This window comes from Amblyomma maculatum, chromosome 3 (assembly GCF_055883805.1).
Source record: "Amblyomma maculatum isolate TAMU_Amacu chromosome 3, ASM5588380v1, whole genome shotgun sequence".
Taxonomy (NCBI): domain Eukaryota; kingdom Metazoa; phylum Arthropoda; class Arachnida; order Ixodida; family Ixodidae; genus Amblyomma; species Amblyomma maculatum.
Genome location: NC_139346.1, coordinates 168380630 through 168407976, shown reverse-complemented (window position 1 = coordinate 168407976; position 27347 = coordinate 168380630). Strand labels below are relative to the sequence as shown.

The following is a 27347-nucleotide window of genomic DNA, read 5'->3' as shown; positions in this document are numbered from 1 at the left end:
GCTCTCGCTTCTGTGCCTCATCATTTCTGCCGTCTGTTGGTATTTTCGTTTGGTAGAGGTATCATTTATTTGAAGCCTGCCCTGCTTTGCTTGAACTCAGTGCAACAAAGAGGTTAGACTGCTGAGGACGATAAAAGAAAAACAGGGTTGCATTGTTAGAAAGTAGGTATCCTTCTAACCTTTGTAACCATATATCGTCGTCGTCATCGTCATCATCACCAGTCTGACTATACTAAGTGCAGAGCAAAGGCCTTTGTCGTAACCCCCCATCGTAACCCATTTCTTCTGCCAGCTGCGTTCCTATAGTCACCCCCGAATCTCCTAACCTGATCCGCCTACCTAACATTCCGCTGCCTCCTGATACACGCGCCTTTACCCTTAGCCACAGTCGTTATCTAGCCTTCTCATTATATCCGTTGCACAAGCCCATTTCGTCTCGATTTCAACTAAAATGCCAGTTGATGAGTGGTGCTTCTGAGAGATGATGGTGGAGATCCTCACTTGGGCCAATTCACTTCAAAAGGTATGATATTCCCTAATGGGAGGGTGTGTGTGTGTGTGTGTGTGGGGGGGGGGGGGGGAGGGGGGGATAGCAGCTCAAACATCGTTGCGCTTTTGAAAACTTAGACACAGAAAACGACACGAGACACTTGAGCGCAGTGTCTCGTGTCGTTTTCTACGTATAACTTGTTAATCACAAATAAGCCCAATTTGAAGCCCTTTTGATGTGTAGTAGCGATGGCACTGATTTAGTAGTTAAATCCGTAAGTTCATTAAAAATATGAGTAAAACACGCGACCAGGTGAAGCTCACTTTTGCAAAGGCTTCTTCTATTTCTTCAACAAGTCTGTCCTGATACTCGGGAGAGAGCGCCAAGTTGTACGCTGTAAATGTCGCCCCAATGGCAACGCCGTCACTGCCAGCGATGAAAAATACCATAATTTCGGCAGCAACATCCTTCATTTCTGATTCTGAAACAAGATCAAAAATAGTTTGTCAAGAATGGTCACCAAGCTTCTTTAGCATGTAGTTAGCTGGCTTTCAGCATGGGGCAAGGGCCTTGCTAAGTACATCATTCTTTTCTAACAAACACAAATGAATCAACTAGGCTAAGCTGGAAGGGATGAACAATTGAACTTAGCATTGACCCTAGGTTATTTACGTGTAGCCAGGGGCAGCTATCTATGGACAGGTGTTTTTCGATTACAACAGTGTGGCTTTTGGCGAGAAATGAGAAAGCCAGCTATAAAACTGTACAAAAAAAGTCGGTAATTTATTAATGCTAACACGGGCCGAAGTCAACGCTTGATACTGCAGCTCTCCACTTTCGCTCAGTTGTAGTGCCTTTATTTTTGAGGAAGTCGTAGCATTGGATAGTGTGCATGGGCTAAAAAGACGGAGTTGTCCCTTATTTTAAACATTTCTTGTCAATGGCCTCTCCTTGATAAAAAAAGTAAGAGCGATATGACGGGCTAGTTGGTATTGCATATCAATATACGAGCAGCGCAGTTTAATGAGACACACGACAAAGGAGACAGATATCGACAGCGCCCGTGTGCGCACGTGTCTCCTTTCTCGTGTGTATCGTTAAGCTGCGCTGCTCGTATACTGATAAGAAAAACTAAATATAAGCAATGTCAATAAGTTATTCTACTTTTCTGCACGGCTTTGCAGGTATTTCCAAGGTGGCCGAGGCCAAATCTGATTGATTAAAAGCTTTTTGTGGGACAGTCCCTCTTTGCACAAATATATTTCTTAAACACTCATTTACTAAAGTAATGTAGGCTAAGACTCATCGAAAACTGTTGTCTTAAAAAAAATAGGGCAACTACAAAAACCCTAACTCCCTTCTCTCTCGAGCCACTGTTAAAGTTCCAGGCAGCGTTCATCACATGACAAGTACTGGTATTAGGATAAAAATTGGGAAGATTTTTTTTTTACCTGTGAGGATTTTCTCGCTACTTTTGTTCATTTCCATGACGGCGTCTAAGCATAACTGAAGGACGTCATTGTGTCTCTGCAAGAAAGCAGAGGAGGGTAGAGAAATAGATAAAGGAGGGTAGCAGCAGAGTAGGGCTGATAAAAGAACCAACAAAACCATTCAGATTGTTTTTTTTTTGTTTTTTTTGCAGCGTCTGGCATGAATCAATGCCTATTACACCACTTCAGGATTAACATACAGAGATGCTCACGCGCTAGCTCAACTTAGGATTTAGCGGCGGCCATTCGAAAGCCGAGATTCGAGCTTACCACGGTGAATTGTGTCCGACAAGTTAGCGAACCTTCCAGCAGTATAATGCGGCAGCATCCAACGATAACGCTTTCCTCTCAAACCAAGAAAAGCCCCATCTCATGACTATATACGTGTGATAGCGATTGTTTCGTGTGTGCAATCTTTGAAAATGCAGCCTGCTCTCAATAGAAACTTGAAAGCTTGGCGTTATAGAATCGAGAAAATAATCTAGAAAATCATTTTACTTACCTCTTTGGAAGCGAGTCGTTTTTCCACCATCACTTTAGCGAAATTCAACACTTGCTGAGAACCATATGCGCTGGGAAATTCAATTGGCAGCATTTTAAAAACCCTCGACATGGCGTCTGAAGATTAAAGGAAAATTAACTCATCACACAGATTGTCACACTAAATACAAAAATTGCAATAAATCTTTAGCCAGATTGTTACCTATACGCCAGACGTGCGGACGTATAGAATGTTACTTTATATTAAGCTTTGCACCATAATTAAAATACCAATTCTGAATAGACACCCTGCTACGGACGTGATCGTATGCATATTTTTATGCTGGGCAGCTCTTCAGCAAGACATATATTCTGCGCTGCTTGGCTTTGTGAGAGAAGAGGTAGAGGCCCTCGGTTTAATTATGTTTGTCACCTCTCCCCAGAATTTCATGTGTTCAGCACCTTGAAAGCTCCAACATCGGATCGAAGCGCTGCTCATCGAAATGACGACTGAGGAGATGAAGTAGACTAGGCCCAAAAGTTAGCCTGAATCACTTCCATATAATTAGTCTTGCTGGCTTATTGGCGTTGAATGCTTGAACACGTGTTTAGCAAAGGCGCGAAATGAAATCATTTCGACGGCTGGAACAATGTCGAAAGGAAGAGTCGTCTGTTTTTAGCGGAACAAGCAATAAGCAGACGATCGTACAAGTGTTATGATCGAACAAGAATAATGTGAACTCAAGATAATAAATACCACAAAAATAACTTAGTAACATTTGGAATCGTTCAGACTTGCGCAAATCCTTTGATTCTGCTGTGCTTGATTACTGGTTACAAAACTGCACCTCTAGGGAGCTATAATTGCATCGAACCAATAATAAGCAATATCAGCAGTCGGAAACAGTGTTCTGCGATCAACAGCATAAAATTAAGATGTTGCATCATCTCTACAGGAATACCACAGAGCTCAGTTAGGTCGAATTATATTTCTATTGCGCTTCAATGATGCAGATATTTCGGAGCAATAGCGCAAAGAGACAAGGGATTAATAACTAGTAGACATACACAGAGCTAACTTCCAAGTGTTAGCGCTGTTTGTGTCTATACTCGTTTTAAGTCCCTTGTCTTTTTGCGTTACTGCTCCGAAGTATGAACCAACAAGCCCAAATTTCAACAATGCAGATATGTTCAACACAAATTAGGTAAACTTTGTAACAACATGAATGTATTTTTTTCCAGTAGTTCTGTTTAGGAGATGCAAGCAGCTGCAAATATGGCTGCCCTCCGATCTTTCTACTTGAAACTGAAATAGACGTCTACTGAATATTAGCGAAACGAAATTTCTGGCTCTCAGAGCAAGAGCCATAGAAAACTTTTTTGGACCAACACTTAAAGATGCTGCCCAAAATGAAATTATATTGTTTAACTCTTGGGAAACACGTGCTTGGAAATATTGACCCCGCATATTACGTCCGCAAAAAAGTAGTTTGTTGTGTAGGTCCATTCGCAATAAGTCTAACAGCATTCACGTAAGCGTAATTATTCCGTACTATCAGTTCAATTTACTCGAGTGGAGTTCCCTCTCCCAAATAAACAAGAAGAAACTGTTGCGTAAAAAAAAGAAAAGAAACTCTATGCACACCTGAAAGCGTTAACATTTCTGTGGACACTACCGTTAACATTTTCAACACAATAAATTATTCTCCTTTTGCCGTTTAACTAGCCCTTCTAACTCAGAAACTAGCATAATAGCAAGGAATTCAAGCAACCTTAGATAACAATTTGTGGCATGCGAAATACGTGTGAAGAGCTCGAATCCTCGATTCCCGAAATTAGCGTAACTAATAGCGCATCTGCTGATGACGTTTCAACAGGCCACTACAAATTAATACAAGGAAACCTAGGACTACAAACATAAATATTCTGTGCAAGATGTTTTACTTTGGCACATAAATTTCTTTGAAACTTTATACTTGGACCAAAATTTTAAATCCATTCGTCTACGTTTGTTTTCAACTAAATATGTATGGCGCATAGTGTTTCTTACACTAACTAGAGGGAAGGCTGAGGGCGCTGCAGTTCAGCCACCATGGGCGCGCTAAGAATCATGGGCCGGTGTGCTACTTGTTGCGGGACAGTCGGTTTTTCTCGGGTGCATGAAGTGGCGTTACTATGATGTTTTTTTATCATCATCATTATCGCGAGGTGCGTACATAGACTGCAAAAGCCATAGTAGCGAAGGCGCAAAAGCAGACGTCGCCAATAAAAGGTTTCTGTTTCCCGAAATGCCACTAAAAACTTCCTTAAGTAATTGCACAACCATATATATCTCCAAAACGTTTTTTTCTCCTTAAAGTGTGCCTATTAAGTGCGCAATATTCGTATTTTGCTACTCAAAACTAAGCCAATATGAGGAAGAAGCATCGCTTATATTGGTTAAATTTCACACTGACCATGCTGTTTCTCTCTCTTGTTGCAATTTATAGTCACAATATCGAATGATATGATATTATTTACGGTAGAACAACGCTTATCTTTGCATTAGTTTTGGCCAAAAGTTGTAGTTCTGCACTCGATAGCACTCCGGCCCATGATGCTTTGAGCGCCCATGGTAGCTGAACTGGTTGTCAGGAAACTCCATGTAAACTCCCATAGATGGCAGCACAGCTTTCCCTCTAGGTAAGAGTAAGAAATTCTATGATATGGCGGGCGTTTGTTTCCTCGGAGTACTGGAGTGATATAATTCCCTGCTGGTTTTTATTTCTTTTTTTTTTTCATAAAATTTTCTCAACTTATTCAGAGACTTAATGAAGGCAATTCCGTGTTATAGTGCAAAAGAAAGAGCAGGAGCTTAAAAGCACTTGTTGTTTCTTTTCTTGGTTTACGTGATGCAAATAAAAACAAAAAGAAATGAAAAAAAAAAGTTCTCGCGTACCACACGATGCAACTGACTGTGAGCCAGCAGTTCGGCATCGTAACGAACTTACAGATCACGTTTTCCCCTGCACTAGTGGTGGTTTTCAAACTGAGTGATGTAAACATTGTATTCTGTCAGCATGGTCGCGCCCAATGTGAAACGGCACCGGCACCGTTCACTGCAAACTGGCTCAAACAGAATACTGACGCCTGGGGCCTGCTGGCAGTAGATGGGGGCGTGTTGAGCGGAGAGCACTAAGGCGCAACAAACACAGGAACAAAGACTCCTCCGTTTTCTTTTTTTCAGTGTCCGTACCTTTGTCGGAGTTAGCCCTGCCCATTTAGAATCTGAAACAGAAATCCAACTATTTCGGTACGTACAGGGCCATCCCTTTCTAGCTAACACGGTTACTGCTTTTAAAGTAGCATTATGTTTGACGCACGCGCATATTGCAGTATACAGGCAAATTACATTAGTTTAAAACAACGGTAGAACACGGACAGATAGAAAGAGACACACACATTGCGCTGGCATTGCTATACAGGTACCGCCTTTGCCAAATGTAACCAGGCTGCATGTTTTGCTTCTCACTTGTATTATAAAGCCAACGAAGATTCCCAGAGAATCACAACTCAGTAAGAAGTGAGAACAGGCACTGGCCCTTAGTTTTCACAGATTTAAAGCTTCAGATGCGATATGAATTTACTACCACACAACTGAGAAACAGACCCAGCAGCCTGGTTACTTTTGGCAAAGACGGTGCATAGGAACCCGGAGGTGGTGCTTCGCACGGCCGGCCACTTAGCTTTATTACTTGGCCAGGCCTTATGTAATGGCTCTTTGAATGCAGTGACCGTGTTATAGGTAGAAGTGGATGACCTTGTACATTGAAACTGGCCAGTGCTAGCGTCCAAACATTTCGTTATCTCTGTGTTTTGCGAGAATAAAACAAAAATAAGCTATAGTCTACGTTATTCCGCATCTGCGCTAGCTAATATAAGGTGCACACAGCGTTTCTCTCTTGAAGTAATTAAGAGCACCCGAGGGAATAAAATCTGGTCTATGATAGTTGCGAAAGCACTGGTGTCGCTCACTAGTGGCCTTGGCTCGCTCACCGTTCCATGCCCACTGGTGCTGCAACTTCTTAACGTCAGTGATCATCACCGGTGGCCCTACAATCGCGTCGATCTATCGTGCCGATGCATGTTAGTAGTGGCCGTCTTCCCTCACAAATAATGTACAAATGTGTACAAAATGTGCAAACAAAAACAAATTTGTTCAAAGTGGAGACGTTGAGGCCACAAAACGGCTTGTTTAAAAATGTTGCAGTGAAAGCTGCTGTAGGGTTGGTTTAACCACGTGACCCTGAACTCTACTGTGGGATCTACAGCATATAAGCCATAAAAACTTAAAAATTTAGAGTAATTATTTCGTCGCCACGGCCACTGTGGGCATGGACAACCGCACTAAATTAGTCTGCAGGCGACAATTGAATGTATTTAAAATAAACAGCAATAAAATATCTAAAAGTAATCTCAATTGTCACCCGGAAACCATGGCGCAGCGAAACATCAGAAGCAACTGAGAAGGCTGGCTTTTCTCGTAGAGACAGGGGCCATAAGAAAACGAAGTTTCTTCTCACATAGCATGACGGGTTTCCATCCGCCGATAGCGCTGAAGAAGCCATTGCAGCAGGTGACGAGGGGATGGTTGGGCGTTTGCCCAGTGTTCAGGTCAAGGCCGAACAAGAAGGCTGCCATGCCATCCATCGAGCATTTCTCGAATAGCCTTTATTTAAAAATAAGCGGGCAAATATAAAACACCTAGCGAGCAAGCGGATTCCAAAGTAACGAGCAAATATATTCCATGCATAAAATTAATTCAATAGATGAAAGCATGTACTACGTTGCTTTTGCCTATATACTGTCGAAAGAACAACTGGATCAGCGAAAGCGAAATTTTCTTCCTCAAGGGGCTGGTCAATGTGCTGCATAGTTTACAAGTACTAAGCTAGGTTTGTGTTAGTATTTTTCTCTTTGCCTGCCGATATAAAGAAAAAGGAAAAGTCAATTTAATAGCGTAGACTTTGCATGGCTGAGGTTTGCGTTTTAGTGCCTCATACCTTGAAATCTTCACATTTTTTATCCATTGTCGAATTAGGCATTTCTATGTTTTTAAGCGACGTCTTCTCAATAATCCCCTCTCCAATAGTCTGCAGCATTTATTTTTTTTTTATTTTTTGCCTTTCTTTAATAACGGGCCCAAAACTCCACACGTGCCAGCATCCGTGTGGATCTTGCTGCACGAGCCTGCCCTTTTGGATCAGCATTTTGTAACCAGGACTGGATGACATATTTTTACTCGTCATAGAAAACGAGATATCAATTACGGCGTAAAAATTGTAGCGATATACATTTTTTTATTTTGTAAAATAATAAACAAGAAAAACGTTGTGAGCCGGAACAATTTGTGAATAAAATTCACCGAACCAAAAGATCAAAGACCGTTTTTCGACACGTGCGCTCTTTTGTAATCAAAAGATTGCTCGGAAAGGGAATATATGTTTTTTTTTCTTTTTTTTTTCCTAAAAGGATAACTGCATTTAAAGGCCATATTTTAACCACTTATTGTTCCGCAGATTTTTGCGCGTCCGTTCTCACTACGAGACAAACTTAAGAGAATAGAACCCGCGGAATTCGCATCGACATGAGCAGATAGCGATGCTTCCGCTGCCGCTGCTGCAACTAAAGGAAGAATGAAAAGGAGTGTGCACGTGTCCTTCGACTGGTTCCAACAGAACTATTTCCTCGTACAAGCAGAAAGTAGCTTCAAGATATGCAAAAAATTAAAGTTCGCAGGGGTCAAGTGGATGCAGCTAGCACAGAACCGGGTAATTGGAGAAATATGGGAGAGGCTTTCGCCCTGCAGAGAGTTTAGTCAGGTTGATGATGATTATGATAATGATGATGATGAAAAAAATGAAAGAAATGCTTGTCGCAGCAGCCATTCATAATCTAGACGTAACACGGGTTAAATCACAATTGTCTTGTCAGTCATACTTTGCGAGACTGATTCAGCACAATACGTAGATAACTAAAACGCCCATGGCGTAATAATTCCAAGGGGAGCTCTAGCTTGAAGATTTATGTCGGAATATGGCACCTAAGATAGTTGCTTCCGCAAAGTCTTCTTCTTTATAAACAGTGAGAGGAGGTTCACTGTAAAGCATGCCTCATTTAGAGCACTAAGGTGTCACCTTTGAACTTCCACGACGTTGCTCTTCTGCGCTTCTTCAACAAACCGTAGGCGTAGACGCTCTGTAAGTTCCACAAACCTTGGAAATATCTGTAGAAAAAAAGAAGGAAAAGGTCCACGAGTGCTGTTTGTGGTTTCGCGACCTGTTTCAGGGCTTGAAGCGAACGGTTACGTACAACACAATGAGAAAACCAATGGCTCGCCTATGAATTTCATTTGGGCAGTTCTGTACCCTTGTTGTTTTTGCTATGGTCTCCTCTATACAGTTATGCAGATGGCACGAGCAGTGTGAAAAGGTGCAGCCTCGATTTATCTAAGACGCACTGCATAAAAAGTAATATAGTGTGAGCGCAGCTGATACGATGTAATGCTGAGATGCAATGCTATATCGAATGTTGTCAATCGACAGTCAGCGTGACTCACAGATAAAATAACATTTGACACTCATGCACCTTGATTTCTCAGAAGTAGCTGTATACATGCGACGTCCCTTGAAACCGATCAAAAAGAACTACCCGCGATAACGTTATCATATCCAGCACGTGCTTTGTTCTTTTCATCATCCACGGGCGAGGAGCTTTGCTACGTATGTGGAATAGACATGCAGGTAAAAAAAGTTTACGGATTGCGTTCCTGATCAAAGGAAATTATATCGCAGCGCTGATAGCCCGGCAAGCGTCTCACACTGCTACGTGCGGATGCGGCATGCACGTCCCTGAAAACCTTGAGATCTCTTTAGTGATTGATTTACAGGATTATTCGAGAAAAAAAAAAAACATTTTTCAGCAGTGCCAGTAGAACATCTGAGGAAGCTGCACTGTAATTTTCCGACGTTCGTTAGGTTACGCCTATTATATATATATATATATATATATATATATATATATATATATATATATATATATATATATATATATATATATATATATATATATATATATATATTAGCGGTATTAGCCAAGGTTGAGAAATAATTACGGCTGTATTTCGCAGCCAAGGTTCTTGAAGTACAGACCGATTTCAGCTTGCTGGGAGTGAACGCCGGGGACAGTGCCGTCCTCTCATCCTTCCATACGTCCGATGACATGTTGAGCAACATCTTGTCCCAGAGGGCATTCCCAGTTACGTCGTGTTCCTGAAACATACAGCAGCCAATTATGAGCCTTAAGTAGCTGCTTCAGACGCAAGTCGTTAAAAAAAAAAGTGGGGATAGAGGGTCGCATGGCATTCAAGCGTGAAGAGCGTAGCCCGCTGCTTAAGAGTGAAACCACGCGGCGAACTTTGCAGCCAGCCGTGTTAAAGTAGTCGTGACCGGCTTCAATTGTTATGATTGTTCTTTTGACTAATGGTGCGGAAATTCTATTTTCAATCAAATTATCTCACCACATTCGTCATTGTCGCCACCTGTGAAGGCTGGGGAGGGCACTGAACAAGCACCGTTTGCCTTTGTAACGAAGTGATGAACGAAATAAAGACGTTGTTGTGCAAGTAATTATGTAAACCATGGAACCGACAATCAGATGCTTCGTGTGAAGGAAATATCTAGATTTCCACTCTGAGACAACTAGACATGATGTTTTTTAAACGGTGGTAATAACAAATCTTAGATCTTTGCGAGTTCATAACCTTTTAAACTGTGTCTTTTAAGCAGGATCGTCATAAACCATTACCAGATTTCATTGTCATGTGGCAATAGTTTGGACGCGACAGAGTCTGGGTCCTAATTCTCGGGGCAGCGGAGCCACAACGGTGTCAAAGTTTGGGTACCGTGCTCGTAAAATGAAGCGGTGCACACTCCGCGATTAAGGCTTCACAGGGCAAAGGTTGGATACAAGCGCGGTTGAAATGTAGCGCCCTTAAGGTCGCAATAGTAATGTTAAGTTAAAGTACAGGTGTGTAAAACATCGTTAAAGAAGAGCGTAATTACTTATTAAAAGAGTAAAATGAAAGTACGGAAACGCAACTGCTCATTACTGATCGAGAATATGGTCACTGCTGAAGAACAGCATGAAGTGAACGTGCGTCGAGACCTGCATTATTCCATAATGTTTTTTTCATCTCTAAGTTAAGCTGTTCATACGAATTTTGAGACATTAACTGGACAATATAGTTACGGGTAAAAAGGCAGAGAATACGCTTAAAATAATTTTGAACATGCTGGCGTGTTAAGATAAGAAGTAATGCACTAGGGCTCACCGTTCTGTCAACAAACGACTTAAAATCTTTGGCACAGACAACTCCAAGAACATCTGGGTCTCCAACCACAAGACAGGGAACAAACCCTTGATATGATCTGAGTATTAAGCAAAGATAAAAAAAATATCAGCCAACAGAGCGCAATCTTGTCCTAAATTAAAAACTCCTCATTTTCTAGTTACTGAAGCACTTGTTAATCCTAATACCACGCAAAGCTAAGTCTGCGCGGTGGTAACTTCGTGATATTCTTTCATGAAGGCCACTACGATACATATTCTTTCGTTCTAGTCTATTAGATTCTCATTTCTTGCCCGCCTGAATGTCTGATTTCACTGAGAGCGCGGTCATTATAGCGCGTGGCCTAAGTGACAGCGACTAAAAAATAATTAAAAAGCAATTAAGTTCGAATTAAATCATGATGTCATTGTAATAACATAAGAGTATACATCATCATACATCCTTGCTTTAATGGCCCCATTAGAAAGCCAGTCACATTAGTGCTTTAAATGTATCAATTACAGTCACTTGCTTTGTTATAAAACAGCGTCTCGTTGTTACAGAGGTAATTTAGTGCAGGCAAGTCGTTTTTCTTTTTTTTTATAGATACAGTGCTCAATAACAACCGCTCTACCACGGCCCTGCAAATGATTCATTACAAAGTGGTCACTAACCGTTTCAATTTCCCAGGCAACATCTTTATTACTGAAACTATAACACTCGTGGGGGCATTTTATAGCGGCCCTTCTGTTGTGTTGCCGCGCAAATGACCATGTGAGAGCGTTCAGAAAAATATCTTAACGACAAAAACGCGACAATAACGGCTGACCAGTCCTGGAATCAAGCAAATGACCTGGTCCCAAGCTCGCCTCTTTCTAGTGCTATCTCTCGCCGCTGTTGCCGCGTGACGACCATTTAGTGACATCTGCGAATATTTGGTGCTCTAAACCCGACATTATTTCTTGCCATCTTTGTTATGTCACGCTTATCAGTAAATGATGCTGTGCGCAGGGTCAGACGCATGGAATAACCAAGGCTTCCCGCCAACGCTCCTACGAAGTCATGTCGCTGAAAGCATCACTTTCCTCCAGATATGGCGCTGGTGTCTGTCCGCAAAATGTCCAGCGCGAATAGAGGGCAGGGAGGGGGCATTCTTAGTGGAAGGTTGAAACACATTGTTTTATATCATTAAGGCCTGAAAATGGTATGAAAACCTAGAACGTTATTACAAACACGTCGCAGTACAGCAGTAATGAAATTGATCATTTTCACCGCTCTGAAAACTCGGTGGGCGCCGGTGCAGGGCAGCTTTAAAATCGCTGGGGTGTGAAAAGATAAAGTACCGCCAAGGTAGCTCGTTGTTGTTTGCGGGCTATCGCGGATGCTAGCATCAGCCAAATACATCAAGTGCTTTCTTCCATGACGTCTTCGATACGTTATCACCTCCACCAACTTGATAAATGGAAATAGAAAATGGAGCTTAAACTGTAGAATACGAATTTGCGTCATAGCGACAGCAGATGCTGGGCATCGTGTGTTGTTTCTATGGACGCATGTAATCAATAGCGCTCATTATAACCTCCGCGTGAATAGGAGCCAAGCAAGCCGCGTATACTGCTGGTACCAAGAAAGAAAATGAAGCAGATATACGCGGTTGTACGCGCCCTAGATTTCCCTATTTATACAACGCCAGAAGTTCTTAAAATAAAGGTATAAAAATTTATATTATCGATGCATGTTAATGTACCCCCTGTTATTGAAATTAATCACCACTCCACTACGGCTTTCCTCAATGTCGTTTCAGAACGTTGAACCCTCTAAACGAAATGAAACCATGTTTTCAGCGTCTTTTCACTAAAAGGAAGCAAATATGACACTGTTGCAGTAACGTGCGTTCAGACAACTTCTTTTAATGCAGAAGTCGAAGTGCTGCATACAATGTCTGTGCGAAGTACACATGGAATAATTACACGTGTAAGTAATTGAAATACACTTCTTAACCTACTTTCTGACACCAGAAAGCAGGTTAATTGAATCATGCTAACTAGAATGATTTTTAAATTCTGATACTTTAGTTGTACATTAAGGTACTTGAATGTAATAAAAAAAAATGTAGAGGGCCGTTATTAATAGGTAAATTTCTTTTTAAAATTTCTAAAACGTACCTTCCCTCGGCGCTGAGGCTCAATCAAGCGCCCTTTGGAAAAGCGCGCCTCTTCGGCGAGACGCGAAATGATGTCAATAATTGCGCGTCACTGCCTGGTTCATCTGTTATGTGGCCTCTCTCCTGTTTAGGCATGGACAGCGAGAAGTGGCACTACAGCGTGTGATACATTTAAGAAGGGAACCAGCAACCATGCTGCTTATGTTGTGAACCTATCTTTGAGAGTGTTCGCCAGTGCCACCCTCCTCCCCAGTGATGTGGAGTTACTGACGTCACTTCCGGCGTACGCTTTGCAAAGAGGGTGCGCAGTGGACGAAATTTTGGTGCAACACGTGCCTGCGTAGGGAAATAATGTGATTGTTATTAGTTCTATTTCTTCTTAGGAATAGATCAGTTGTAGGTCCAACGGTGTTATACAATCTCTTCTGTCTTGTCCCGAGTTTGTCTTAACTAGTTCCCCTTTTATAAGGTATGGTTTGCAACGTAAAGCAAGAGCTGCCATAACAGGAGTGCCTATCATGACGTTACGGCATAGTTCACGGTGGAGGACGATAGGCACACAGGTACGTATGTCACGAAAAAAAAGTATATATATATATGTACTGACACGAAGCATTGTTTGTTTGCTTCGCTATGCTGTCTGAGTAGTGTCGGTATAGTTCGCGCCATTATTGCTTAGCTTAGCGCACGACCAAAATACACTGCGATGGTAACAACCTCGCGTAACAACTTTCACTCGAGAATGACTTTGTGGGTGCCTACGCCCAATCTTGAAAGTCAGCTACCATATATAAATAAAGCTCTTAGCGATGTGCATTCATTTTTCTACGACTGAAGTTTCTACTTGCTTTTACAGTCGCTGCCAAGTTGATTTTTTTTTTTTTTTTGGCTGCGGGTGCGTTTTTCTCAATATTCAATCGGAATTCCGCGCAACTGGGTTGCATACCGTCCGTGTCTCGTCAGTTACCTACTCAGGTCTTTTTGACGCGGCAGGTCAAGAACGCATTCCACTCATCTGCTCTATATTTGGTCTCCTCTGGACACATCTGTAGAGTAAAATAAGTGTGGCTCAACAAAAAGCGCTCTCAACCTCTTAGTGTACGTACCCGTAAAGTTTTCCATACTTCAAATGATTGTTTCGAACGACATCGGGCAATGGCTGAAAGAGATAAGAGCAGGAATTATGCTTGTAATCCGAAAAATTAGCTAAAATTGAACAATGATACTGTGTCATAAATAGACAAAATTTGCATATTGTCTAAGGACAGGTACCTTGGCCCGTCTGTACTTGCAATACGCACGTGGCCTCCCTCTCTCCCATCTACCCTCACGATCCAGACGAGGGAGGATTCCATCTCTCTCGTGAGAGAGGTTGGTCACACGTAACCAAAACGATGGGCCTTTTGGCTTAAAGGGCAACTCCGGGGGTTTTTTGACATTCGAATATCCTAATAAAAATTTTACTGTAGATTCTCCTCTCCGTCCTGACGCATTCTACAAAATTTGAGCGCCGTACAATAATCCGTTCGCGCGCAACACGACTTCAAAATATGCTGTTTTCATGGCTTAAGTTGAGACTATTTCTGCAGGCAACACTGAGTTTCTGACGTCACAAACAGTATACCGGCGTTTCTGTCCACTTCCCGCATGATTATGAAATTGTGAGGCTTATATTGAACTACCTCACACATTTTATGCAAGGCTTTGTGATTTCCATACTTTATTTTCACCATCCAACACACGTACGAGTGTTTCTCTAATACTGAGTGTGACGTCACCATTTCGTCACCTGGGACGCCGTTTCTGGCCGTGAAAGCAGTTTCGGTTTCGATTTGCTGTTTTTTCTTTTCAAAAATACTTCTAATTGGAATTTAGAAAAAACGATTTTTTGTGTTCGAGTTAGGACGTGCTTAGGAATGTAATTCAACCAAAAACAGAAAATAATGGAAAAACCACCGGAGTTGACCTTTAAGGGTAGTTACAGGGTGAGAGCCGCCAACCTCGCCGTGAGCTGAGGTTTTGCTCGGACGGCACATCCACTCCCTGCCTCACCGGAGAGTCACCAGCGGCACCCTATTCACGAGATGGGGGAAGGGGCATCTGTTTGCTACGGACGTCCACTGCCGCTTTAGGTTCATCCGTTACTATATTTGTCATTCATCCAATCATATATATATATATATATATATATATATATATATATATATATATATATATATATATATATATATATATATATATATATATATATATATATCACCAGAATGGTACTAGCCAACCATGGATCTAATGTTGATGGTGCCAATTAGCAGCACATGAAATGTTCCAAGAATGTAGAAAGATATTGACTGAATGCGGGAGTCGCTGGTGTAGGTCTCACTGGATCCGGCGCCTAATTCCTGTTCCAGAAGGCTATTATATTTCATGTTCGGATAGCTAGTGTCCCATATATATCGATTAGATTAGAAAGCACCTTTGAGTGGATGGGCTGGCATGAACTTAATATCTTTGAAGAAGTTTTATACGGTTCCATAATGTTTTTCGACCCCCCCCCCCCCCCCCTGCGTATATATCATTTTAGCCACAGCATATATTAGCATGCATTCATAGCATTACACCATGAAAGGTCTTCTGCACCACGATAACTCATTTCCAAGTTGGATGAGAATGCGAAACTGCCGATCCAACTTAAGTGCTTTGCCACGTGAAACAATTATACTTCTTACAGCGAATAGGAAAAAAATCGTCCTGTTTAGAAATGGTTCTCATTTACATGGTCTCTCCGTTAGATAGAATACGAAAATGTTCACTGCCTGACGTGTAGTCTTCTTTGTTCGAAATTTTGTACTTGTCTATCATAAAAAGAAACATTGATATCGCGATTTTACAGTCGAAATCGATCATGGACGTGAGTCGTGCCTCATATTCGTGACGTGGCGTCGCTTGACACACCGCAGCTAAGTGCAGATCGATAATTCCATCTGTGATGTCATTTTCCATTAGGCGAATCCATAGTGGCGCACCTAAGATTCAGGTGAGTAAACACGGTCCGACGCCCCCATGAAAATGTATACATTAGCTGGGCTCGTGATCAGAAAAGAGATGTTTTCTTCATGTATAAGGTTTGTCTGAAGCTAACTTCAACCAGCATCCCCTAAATAGCACATGTAACTATCATTCTTCTCTGGCGCTTTATTGATTCAGCGTTTGTGTTTTTTTTTTTATATATCTTGTCTGGCCTTTACAAACGAAAAATGCTGAATTCCGCGTCTCTCGGGTGAGGTGAGACCTGGACACGTTTCACATAAACCTATACTTTATAAGCACTGATATCGAAGTGCAGCTTGTGTATATATACATGGTGTCCAAGCTAACATTAGCCCAATGGAAAAAAAAATAAACAGTTCAGGTATGCCAGGGAAACCAATTGTAATCATCTGCCAGCAGTCTGGTGCATCACATGCAATTCGTTATTTTGCAATTAACTAATTAATAATTGATATAATTTATCTTACTAACTACTGCCTTTAGACAATAAATGTGATTTGCAAAACTGGCGAGCACCTTCTGAAACCCCCATTCTATTTATTTCCGATAAAGAAAGCCACAAGTGTATCTTTCTTTTTCAAGCTCTAGAGAAAGCCCGCGATATACAAAAGTATATCAAGTGAATGGCGCATTCGCGCGCAGCGATTGTGGGGCTCTCAACCGTGTTTTGTGTAAACGAAATCAGCTGCGACCGTGGCTTCATGGCCTGCAGCGGCAGGCCGATTACTCTGCAATGGTTTTCTCGTCCGCTTCAGCAAGTCACCGCATGGGACAGTACAAGTTGCTGGGAACTCAAGGCGCTCGCTGCAACCATCGCCAACATATCAGCTTACCGCTGGGACAGGTCTGAAGAGTCACGGCCGCAGCTAATTTCCTTCCCTCAAACCACGGTTGAGAACATCACAATCGTGGCGCGCGAATGCGTTAGTCACGTGATAATTTTTGTATTTCGCGGGCTTTCTTTAGAGCTTGAAAAAATGATACACTCAGTGAAGCTTTCTTTATCGGAAATAAATAGAAAGGGTTTTCACAAGGTACCCTCCAACTTTGCGATTCGAATTTATTGTCTAAAGGCAATAATGAGTAAATTAGAAAAACGAACTTAATTAGTAATTAGTTAACTGCAAAATAAAAAAAATGCCTGTGGTGCGCCAGATAGCTGGCAGCTGTATAAAGTGGTTTTTTCTAGCCTACCTCAAATGTACCATTTAACCCTAGGCTAAAGATATATATATACACACATATATATATACACACACACATATATATATCTATATCTGTATATATATATATATATATATATATATATATATATATATATATATATATATATATATATATATATATATCCTACCCCGCCGGGGTGGCGCAGTGGTTACGGCGCTCGACTACTGTTCCCAAGGACGCGGGATCGAATCCCGGCCTCGGCGGCCGCTTTTCGATGGAGGCGAAAAGCAAGGTGCCCGTGTGCTGTGCGATGTCAGTGCACGTTAAAGAACCCCAGGTGGTCGAAATTTCCGGAGTCCTCCACTACGGCGTCTCTCATAGCCTGAGTCGCTTTGGGACGTTAAACCCCACAAACCAACCAACCTATATATATATCCTTTTTGAATTTCCCTATATATATATATATATATATATATATATATATATATATATATATATATATATATCCTTTTTGAATTTCCCTATATATATATATATATATATATATATATATATATATATATATATATATATATATATATATATTTATACTTAGTTTGCTGTTGACTAATGGGCCAGGAAAATTCAAAAAGGATATATATATATATATATATATATAGGATGGGTGTTTATTAGAGATACCGGGACTCGATCTAGATCGGCAGGAAACGTCAGCGTACAACCAGGTCCAGCGCACACACTGGAAGAGATCTCACTGGAGACAGCGCACGAAACCTTCTTCACCTTTGCATGTTCATCTTCATCTTTACTGGGTCCACAGGTAGAAGAGTAGCCAACCTGGCGACTTACTGCTTGGACAAGATGGCAGGGCCGTATTAGGGCTTAAGGCGCTGGACGCGGACACTTTCGCGGCCGCTTCAGCGGAGATCAGGCGAGGGTTTCAGGAGTTCCACAGTGTAATTTACAGGAGAAATGCGCTCCAGGACACGATAGGGGCCGTGATACTTGGAAATACACTTATAGGATAGTCCCGGGGTACCTGACGGAATCCAGAGCCACATAAGACTGGCAGAAGAGAATTTCGGTGTCGTCTGATGGTTGTCGTGGCGGGATTTCTGGTGGGGCTGGGTTTCTGTCGCGAGAGACCCAGCAATTTGGTGACCCTCCTCTGCGTGTCAGGCAGCTTCAGAAGCAGCGATATAATCAGATGCGTCTGGTTGGTATGGAAGAATGGTATCCAGCGGAGCAAAAGGGCGACGTCCATAAAGAAGATAGAACGGATAGAAACCGGTAGTGGACTGTGTAGCAGTATTGTACGCGTACGTCCGATATGGAAAGATGAGATCCCAGTCTGAGTGGTCGGAGGAGACGTACGTAAAAAGCATGCCGCCATCGGTACGGTCAAAACATTCGGTGAGGCTGTTAGTCTGCAGATGATAACAGGCGGTAGAGGTTCGATGAATTATGTGGCACTCAATTGTTCAGCAGAGTTTTAACAATGCCAGATAAAAAACACAACCTCTGTCACTGAGTAGTTAACGAGGTGCGCCGAGGCGAAGGACGAACATCAGCAAAATGAAGGAGGCTACGTCTGACGCTGTGGAAGATGGAAGGGTAGCGGTTTCTGAATATCTCGCCAGGTGGTCAACCGCGACGATGGCACAAAGGTTCCCAGTTGCAGTGTACAGCAGCGGGCCGTATAAATCAATACCGACGCGATCAAAGGGGTGTGATGGGCAAGGTAACGGCTGCAACTCGCCAGCAGAACGTTGAGGAGGGGACTTGCGACGATGACAGGCGAGGCATGAGCGAACGTATTTGAGGACGAAGTTGCCTCTCCAGAAGCACCGTAAGCGTTGCCGATGGTATGTCTTGAGCACTCCCGCATGGCCACATTGTGGGTTTGTGGGTCAGCGTGGAAGCAGTCCCAGACATGCGAGCGTAGGTGGCTGGGAATGACTAGCAACCATATGTGGCTGCGACTGCTTGAGGCGAAGAACTAGCAGACGGCACCCAATTCCGGTTTTTCCTACCGCACTCTTCTAGCGTTTTCCATACTTTACTCCTCTTCCACTGTGCCTCGACTCAACTCGACAGCGTTTATATGCTCCTTGCAGCGAAGTCGAGTCCAGTCAACCCACCCCCTTCGCGGGAGTTCACTGGACTCGACCCGACCCGATGGGGTTTACATGAGCCCGTTAACCGGTTTTCGACCCGATAGCTCAACCCAACTGATTAAATCCGCTCCTGTTGGGTCCATGAAAAAGCCGCTACTTTCTCTGCTTACTCTCGCTGTCATTGTAAAAGGCGCCTGAGCGCACTGTAAAAAAAATTGCCCACGAATATGTTACTTCCTAATGCGAAATTTGAGCGCAGCTCATCAGCTGTCTCACCTTTTCGATAGATTGAGGCAAAGATTTCGAGCAAGACACGTATGTACAAATACAAACAACTTTTTTCATTTTTTCACACGTATTCCTGCACGAAATACTCCACTAACAGTTCTTGGCTGTCATGATAGAAGCTTTGTGGTCAGAGAAATGAAGAGAGCAATTGAGTTATCGGGAGGTTGCGGGATGCAACGCGTGGGCACATATGAACGTTGCGCGACGAACAGATAGCAGCGACTTACTGATGCCGTTGATGCCGCTAGCGAGTGACAACGGGATGCACGCACCTTGACCCGCTAATAGCGAGCCGGCGTTTTGGCAACCGGAGAGCACCCTCACCTCCACGCAGGAAAAAAGGGGGACTCCATCCTCCTCTTTCTGCATGGCGGCGACGGTGTTCTACGCAGTCACGTTGTCTTGACTCGCTAGTGGGGTCAGCAGCATCAGTCAGTCGCTGCTAGCGCTGCCTCCGGTGAACACCTCCTCCCCCCCCCTCCCTTTTCTTTCCTCGCTACCCCCCTCTTTCTGCGAGGCTCCGGTTGCCGAAGCGCTGGCTTGAACTGGGAGATGAAAGGGGGGCGGAGCTGGTTACGAGGCTATATATATATATAGACAGTTTCAATGTTTGTAAACAAACCGCGCTTGGCGCTGATTGGCTTCCCCGAGTAAACTTCCGGCACAAGTACTTCCGGCATGCCTTCGCAGCGCGACTAGCTGCTTGATGCAACGTGCGGCTCTGTTATTTTCTTCCGTGCGCGACGCTGCAGCAGTTTGGTGTACCGTGATGTCGAGTGAGTATTTTAAGAAGCTTGACACGCAGACACAGAACCGATATCGAGAGAAACTGACGTTCAAGGGCGAAGAGCTTCCCGACCCACTCGACGATGCCGCGCGGTTCGCGTTCACGTCAGGTTCGCGCAACCTTCCACCTGTCACAGTGACAGACATTTTCGTATACCTGGTTGAAGGAGTCTGTTTCTACACAAAGGAACAGTTTAAAAGCCACAAAATGAGTGCAGCTTACAACGCATTCCTAAGTGGAAAGGTGAAGCGGCTGAAGTCGTTCAGAGCAGGCGAGCGTGGCGGCGGTGTGGTTCTCGTTGCGGCCACTGTGGACGCAAGCCAAACGCTTACAAAGTCTTACGAAGCGTGGTGTGCTGTCAAAGATGACGGGAATGTTGAGACTGCTCACTGCACCTGCATGGCGGGGTAAGTACTACACGCTCCGTATTTGGCTGCTTCGGCCGCTTCCTACTGACAGTGCTGGTGTCGGGTTGTCTGTTTCTTTGTGTCGCGGAAACAAAGTTGTGGCGCGATAACGCGCTAGTGAAAATACTTAGATAACGTGACGAGAATATCGCATTGACCGCGGCTAATTTATAATACTAGAGTGCTTCCATAGTCCTGTCACAAATTTTTCTGCAGTGGTCTTTGCAAGAAACTCAGTCCCGAAATGCACTGTTTTCATTAGCACTTTAGGCTATTCTTGGCTCATGCTGCCCGTAGTGTGGGATCATTCTTGCGTACAGGAGGAAAGGTTTAAGGGACAAGGGGGAAAAATTCAGTATCCTGTAATGTCCCATAGCATGCAGCGCGTTATGCCAGCGTGTTTTTTCATGTCCCGTGGGTTGCACTGTTTTCCCTTCTACATAATGTTTCCATCTTAGGAAACGTATCCAGTCAACCTAGGACACAGCTTTGCTGGTGATTTCATGGCTGTTAGCATGTTGCTATCGTTGCCATTCGCCATGCTTCTTCTTTAACACATTTCAAGTTATTGGCTTCTTTCTCTAAGATGGAAAACAGCACAGAACTACACAGAGGACAAAAACAGGAAAACTAAACGCAGGCGCTAACAACCCGAGGCTAACAACAACTCTTGATAAGTTTTTTCCTTGTGCTTTGTGAGTTGCTGATAAGCATGTGTCCACTACTTTAACTTGCAGCCTCGGAGAATGTTGCACGCATGTTGCTTCACTGCTCTTCAGCAAGCGAATGTGCACTACAGTGATGCATCACCAACTGATGTCCAGTGCAAGTGGATTGAGGTGACACGAAGGAGCAGAGTAGGTATTTTTCCTTTCCTCTGCATCAACAAATAGTGCAGAAACAAGGATTAAACACTAAATTTCTTGCAGCCAGCACCAGTTAGCAACATCAAGTTCTTCAAGCCCAAAGTGGGTCATCCGGCTCCTGAGATTGTCCCAAGACCCCAAAAAACAATACCAAATTGGAGCAATGATGAGGTTCGCAGCTTCATGCAGCAAGTCAAGGTGCATCCTTATATTCAATATCCTTTATTTTGTCTTCTTTGGTTTACATTGATTCCTTTATCTGCTCTTACAGAGGTTTGCACCAAACACACTGCTGCTGAATTCACTGACAGACAGTGAAGAGACTGATTCTGCCCCCGAGTCAACTGAAGCTGCCGCTGCCCAAGAATCCAAAGAATCAGCCGTGTCCGAACAATCAGCCTTGCATTTTCCACTGCAAGCTGTGTATGGTGACAGTAACTTGCTAACAGCGAAACAAGTGCAGATGTCGCATGCATTGAGATTGAACAGACAACTCGTGGCCAGTCAAAGAACACGACATGGAAGGAAGAGCGCCGAGGCAGGATTACTGCCTCTGTGTTACACCGTGTAACAAGATGTAAAACAGGGGCAGAAGGTCTTGTTGCTGAAATTATGGGTTATGTTAAGGCACCACATGTGCCAAACCTGCGCTGGGGCTGTGAAGCAGAGCCTCAAGCTAAACAAGCTTTCATTACTCATCAGTCACCGCATCACAGCCAACTTGAAATAAGAGACTGTGGCCTGTTTGTGCTGGAAAGGCTGCCATTCCTGGCAGCAACTCCAGACGCTATTGTTTCCTGTGCATGCTGTGAGAGCGCTGTGCTGGAGGTGAAGTGTCCTGCATCGGCAAAAGGTGCTTCTATTACTGCTAAGCTGGCTTATCTTAATGCTGATTTAAAGCTGAGGCATGACCATGCATACTATACGCAAATACAAGCCCAAATGGCTATTACCAGAATCCGTCGAGCCTACTTCGTAGTGTACACAGGACATTCAGTGCTGGTTGGGGCTATGACGTTTGATGAACACTTCTGGGCAGACACAGAAGCCAGAGCGGAAAGTTTTTTCTTTCAGTACATCTTCCCAGAGCTGCACTCAAAGCAAATTTTAAAGAAGATAGAAAGTGCGAAATCCACGTGCCACTGCCACGGTGCCAAATCTGGACGCATTGTAGAGTGCACTCAATGCCTACACGGTTTTCACCTCAAGTGTGTAAACCTCAAACGCACACCAAAATTGTGGACATGCATAAAGTGTCAAAAGTAAGCAGACTAATGAAACAGTTTAAGTGTTGTTCGATCTGTTGTCCTATTCTGCTGTGACGGCACATTCAGAATTGTGGGATTTGCTTCTTTTTTCTTGCAATTTTATATATATGTCGCTTTTTCTCTGATATCACGGAGCCAGTGAAGGCTCAGACACCATGTTTAGGATTAGTGAAATATTAAACACATGCCGTGACATTATGAGCAGCCATTATGATTACTAGATTTCATATTGTCTGTTTACTGGATTGCAGGTATGCTGTAATCTTATTTGGCACCTGCATTCTTTTACTGTAAATGCTCAAGTACAGCTTCATGTTTCCCATCTACAATGATGATTGTTCAGTGCAATAAACATGTGCAATAATAAAGAGAACGAAAGGACAATACAAAAATTTTAAAGTGAAACTGCAGAGCGCTCAAATGCAATAACTCCAGTCTTGGTTTTTACTTGGCATGAAATAAGATAATACGGGTGCAATGTTGCCAAACTGAGCCTCTCATAAAAATGTTACTTCCAAAAAAGTCCAGTCTTGCACTCATTGAAACGATCACATCACGCCACAATGTCACCATCCACGAGAACAATGGAGGAAGTGCTCATTATGCAGCAGCTTCTCCTAGTGTTAACGAGGCTCAGACGGACTGCTAACTAAAGACCTTGCATGCAGATTCGGCATTGCAGTAGGTTCTGTGAGTGGAATTTTCCACTCGTGGCTTGATGTGCTAGCCAAGAATTTGCACTGAAATATTTATTCAGCGTCCAACTTCAATGGAAGCTAGGTTGTTGATGATTGGTGTTTGTAGGTTGACAAGCCCACAGCAGACAACCAGAATCTTGTCGATTGTTGCACAATCTGCATCGTTCGACCTTTTCACGAAGCTTACTGGCAGCACACTTTGGAGACTTCTGAAGAGCTTCAAACGTTGAATGGCTCTTTCAACATGAATTCGGACCCGTGAGAGCTTTCTTGATGTTGTGACTTCTTCTCCTGGCAGCTGGGGGCGTTTTTTTGTTAATGAGGGCATTAGTATTTTAGCACCTCGAGCAGCAAACATGTCCTCGCACCGGAAGCCTCTGTCCACAAGAAAACAATCTCCCTCCTCAACCTTATCAATCAGGCCACTACACAGTGTGAGCTCTTTGTCAGAAACCCGTCCACCCCATGCCTTCGATACAAATGTAACTGAACCTGAAGGTGAAATTGCAACAAGTGCCTTGACGGTGTTGTGATGCTTGTAGTTTGAATATGTCTGACTCCTAGCTTCCATTGAAGTTGGACGCTGAATAAATATTTCAGTGCAATCGATGATACCCCTCAGGTTATCAAATAATGTGTCTTGAAAAGCTGGCAGGCGGTGAGACTGCAGCGCTTTTCTCGATGGCCAAATGATGAATTGCTCAAAATTCTTGGCTAGCACATCAAGCCACGAGTGGAAAATTGCACTCACAGAACCTACTGCAATGCTGAATCTACATGCGAGGTCTTTGGTTAGCAGTCCTAGTCTGAGCCTCATTAACACTAGGAGAAGCTGCTGTTCAGCATCCAGGCATGTCTGGGCTGGTGTCCAAATAGACAACACAAACTGCAGCAGTGCCCTGAACATTGTTACGGATACAAGCCCTGTGTGGAACTTTAAAGTTTTATCTGACTGCATCACCACAGTCTGTGTGATCTCTGGAAGGTTAATGGGCTTATTCTCCTTTGCAGCAGGTCTATCTTCAGCAGTTTGAAAGTTTTGCTTCATTTCAGTGAGATGTTTTTTTGTCAACTCATTTTCTTCCAGCAGAGCTTCAATGTCCTTTGTAGTGAGGGTTGTTTGTGCTCCAGCATCACACGTCTTCCTTGGACTGTCGCCATGGTCGGTGGGGTCACCTGGGGAGGTCAAAATACAGGACTCGGCAATGCCATCTCTTTGTTCGGAAGGCAGTTTTCTTTGAGCACGTTCGAATCTGGCAATCTTCTGTTTTGAGTTTCCTTGTGTTCGGTAAGGAAACACTGAAGGAACATAGTCTGGGTGGTTTGCATCAGAAGATGGCTGGCCTGCAATACAGAAGGATAAAAATTATGACACGCATTGGGACTATCTGCAACTAAACATTTTTTTAATGGCACTTTCATTGCTGCTAGACAAAGGATGAAATTAGTGAAAAGAGTTACTTGTGTGTACACACTAATAAAAGGGCGAGATGATGTGCGCACATACGCACACTCTGTGATATCAGCATGGCTTGTTCTTAATATGCATGAACACACAAATGAATTTCTCAAACGTCCTTGTAATATTAAACAGCAAGGTCAATTGAAAGGGAATCAACTTTTGCCACGCCTGCAAGGTACTAAAAACTGTAGTTCACGAGAATAACACATAACCTGCCTCTGCGAAGCCGTAAATACGCCCGGATAGTGGCCGAAACTCCCTGCATGTATGTATGGATACCACTAGTTATTTTTGGGATTATAATCTGCGTAAAGTATTATCGTCGACACGGCTGTCTACATGCCGGTAGGCAGCGATACACCTGTCTAAATAAGAGAAGTTGCAGAAGAGCAGTAGTGCTCCAGATAAAAACTAAAAACAAAAAAAAAAACACGGCGACTGTATGGCTACACGCCGACGTAAATATCGTTACCCTGTGGCGTTGCGCTTAGCAGATGCAAACTTTACATTGCACGCTTCTGTACTCATGAACTTAAGGAGCTGGTTAGATTTCAAACTGCTCGCGCGTGGATCACACAAGATATGACACGAACCTTAATAAAGTATAGGCGGCAGTAGTACTTTTATATAACTAGACCACATGACAGCGCCGGCGCTACTGTAAGTAGCAACATACCTTGGATGAAGTGAGCAGAGCAAATCTGAGAGCTCTTTGTAGGCTGCCAGTTGTCTCGGCGCACCGCTGCTATCCAAGCGTTTTTCCTACCGGCCTCGCTGGGGAACCTGAACGTTCGCACTGCCGAAAGAAGGTTTGTTCCTGAGCGAAGGCTGCACCCAGGTACAACACAACACGAACCCATCCTTGAGCGCTTCACAGGTGACTTGTACGACGCTGAACACATTTCCAGTGAGCAACCGCATACAATCAAGCGATACCGCCGCCAGAGGATCGAAAAGAGAGAAAGGCGTTGTTCCGGCGAGCCACTGGACACTGAACAACGCACGGAATGCCACAATCCGCACAAATATAGATATACTACGGAAAAATCGAACAAAATGCGCACAGCGCGAGCGCGAGAGCACACAAAACGCCAGCAAAACAAACCACAACCGGAAGTTTTCTAAGGGCGCCGGATACGGGGGCACAGTGTTGCCAGTGTACGGTCGGCGCTGGATGAAACCGTCTATATATATATATATATATATATATATATATATATATATATATATATATATATATATATATATATATATATATATATATATATATATATATATGTGTGTGTGTGTGTGTGTGTGTGTGTGTGTGTGTGTGTGTAGATAATTGAAAGGGAAATGAAGGGTTCGGTACTACAGAGTTATTCTAGAGGTAGTCCATTTGGACGAGCACTGGATGCAATATTCGGAGGTCGTGCGTTAGACTCCCACCATCGGCGCGTTGTTTTTTCTTCAGCTTTTCATTTAATATTCTTTATCCCGATAATCACCATAAGACTAATTCATGTCAAATACCAACAAACAAATATAACAAAATCCTGAAAGTTTGCCTTAGACTCGTACACTGTCAGCTCCCTTAAACTATATATATACTGCAAATTGGGCATGTACTAGAAGCGGGGAGATATCTCACCTTGGTGAAAGTATCGTAAATAACTCGGAGGTACTCAGTCAGGGATAAATACGGCACTCCTTTGCCTTCCCAGAAGCTGAATGTCATCTTGTCAGCCCTGCAGTTTGATTGTACAGGAAGAACATGTCGTAAAACACCCACTGGAAAGAAGTGAGTACAGGTATTTTCAAACCTCTAGAAGATATCACACAGTAAAGGCCGGAATACATTCGACAGTAAGACATTAAGCAAGCGAAGAATTCGTCTAAAAATCGCCTAGCGGAAGGAAAAAGGAAATCACAACGTGCCGCAGTATCTTGGCAAGAAAAGGATTTTCAGCTCCGTATATTTTGCCAACTGGAATGATATTTCCTGTAATTGGAAGACATTATCGTGAAAGAGAAAGGTTTCCTTCGTTGTTAGCCTCATTTATTCATATAAGAACATCTCACTATAGAGTCACTGAATAAAAATATGGCCAATCTCCTTTATTATACGTTAAAATCACCAAAATGCGACCTTGCCTGTTGTGATAGTGCAGCGGCACGCTAATTGAATGCTACAGTTGCTTTTGAACATAATACGTTTTGCCGTTTATCCCAGTCGAAAAAAACTACAGAACTTTGTCAAAAATACGA

At 43.1% G+C, this 27347-nt stretch overlaps 2 protein-coding genes and 1 pseudogene across 2 annotated transcripts in view; 1 reads left to right on the top strand and 2 right to left on the bottom strand.

Moving 5' to 3' along the window:
- Positions 1-26823, bottom strand: part of LOC146196820 (cytochrome P450 3A41-like) — a 32064-nt gene extending 5241 nt beyond the window's left edge. Inside the window, exons 1-9 of the mRNA XM_084596411.1 lie at positions 26731-26823; positions 14099-14151; positions 10832-10928; positions 9651-9770; positions 8637-8725; positions 7023-7168; positions 2483-2598; positions 1942-2017; positions 814-971 (exon numbers count right to left, since the gene is read on the bottom strand). Of these exons, the coding sequence (XP_084452537.1) occupies positions 814-971; positions 1942-2017; positions 2483-2598; positions 7023-7168; positions 8637-8725; positions 9651-9770; positions 10832-10928; positions 14099-14151; positions 26731-26817 (942 nt within the window). The 5' untranslated portion in view covers positions 26818-26823. The remainder of the gene's footprint in view (positions 1-813; positions 972-1941; positions 2018-2482; positions 2599-7022; positions 7169-8636; positions 8726-9650; positions 9771-10831; positions 10929-14098; positions 14152-26730) is intronic.
- Positions 21929-23343, top strand: LOC146196822 (uncharacterized; annotated as a pseudogene).
- On the bottom strand, positions 23359-26002 carry LOC146196821 (uncharacterized). Its single transcript, XM_084598545.1, has 2 exons — positions 25777-26002; positions 23359-24982 (listed from the first exon to the last, which is right to left on the bottom strand). Exons 1-2 carry the CDS (start codon positions 26000-26002, stop codon positions 23694-23696), a joined length of 1515 nt encoding a protein of 504 aa, XP_084454671.1. The 3' UTR covers positions 23359-23693.
- Positions 26824-27347: the final 524 nt, after the last annotated feature.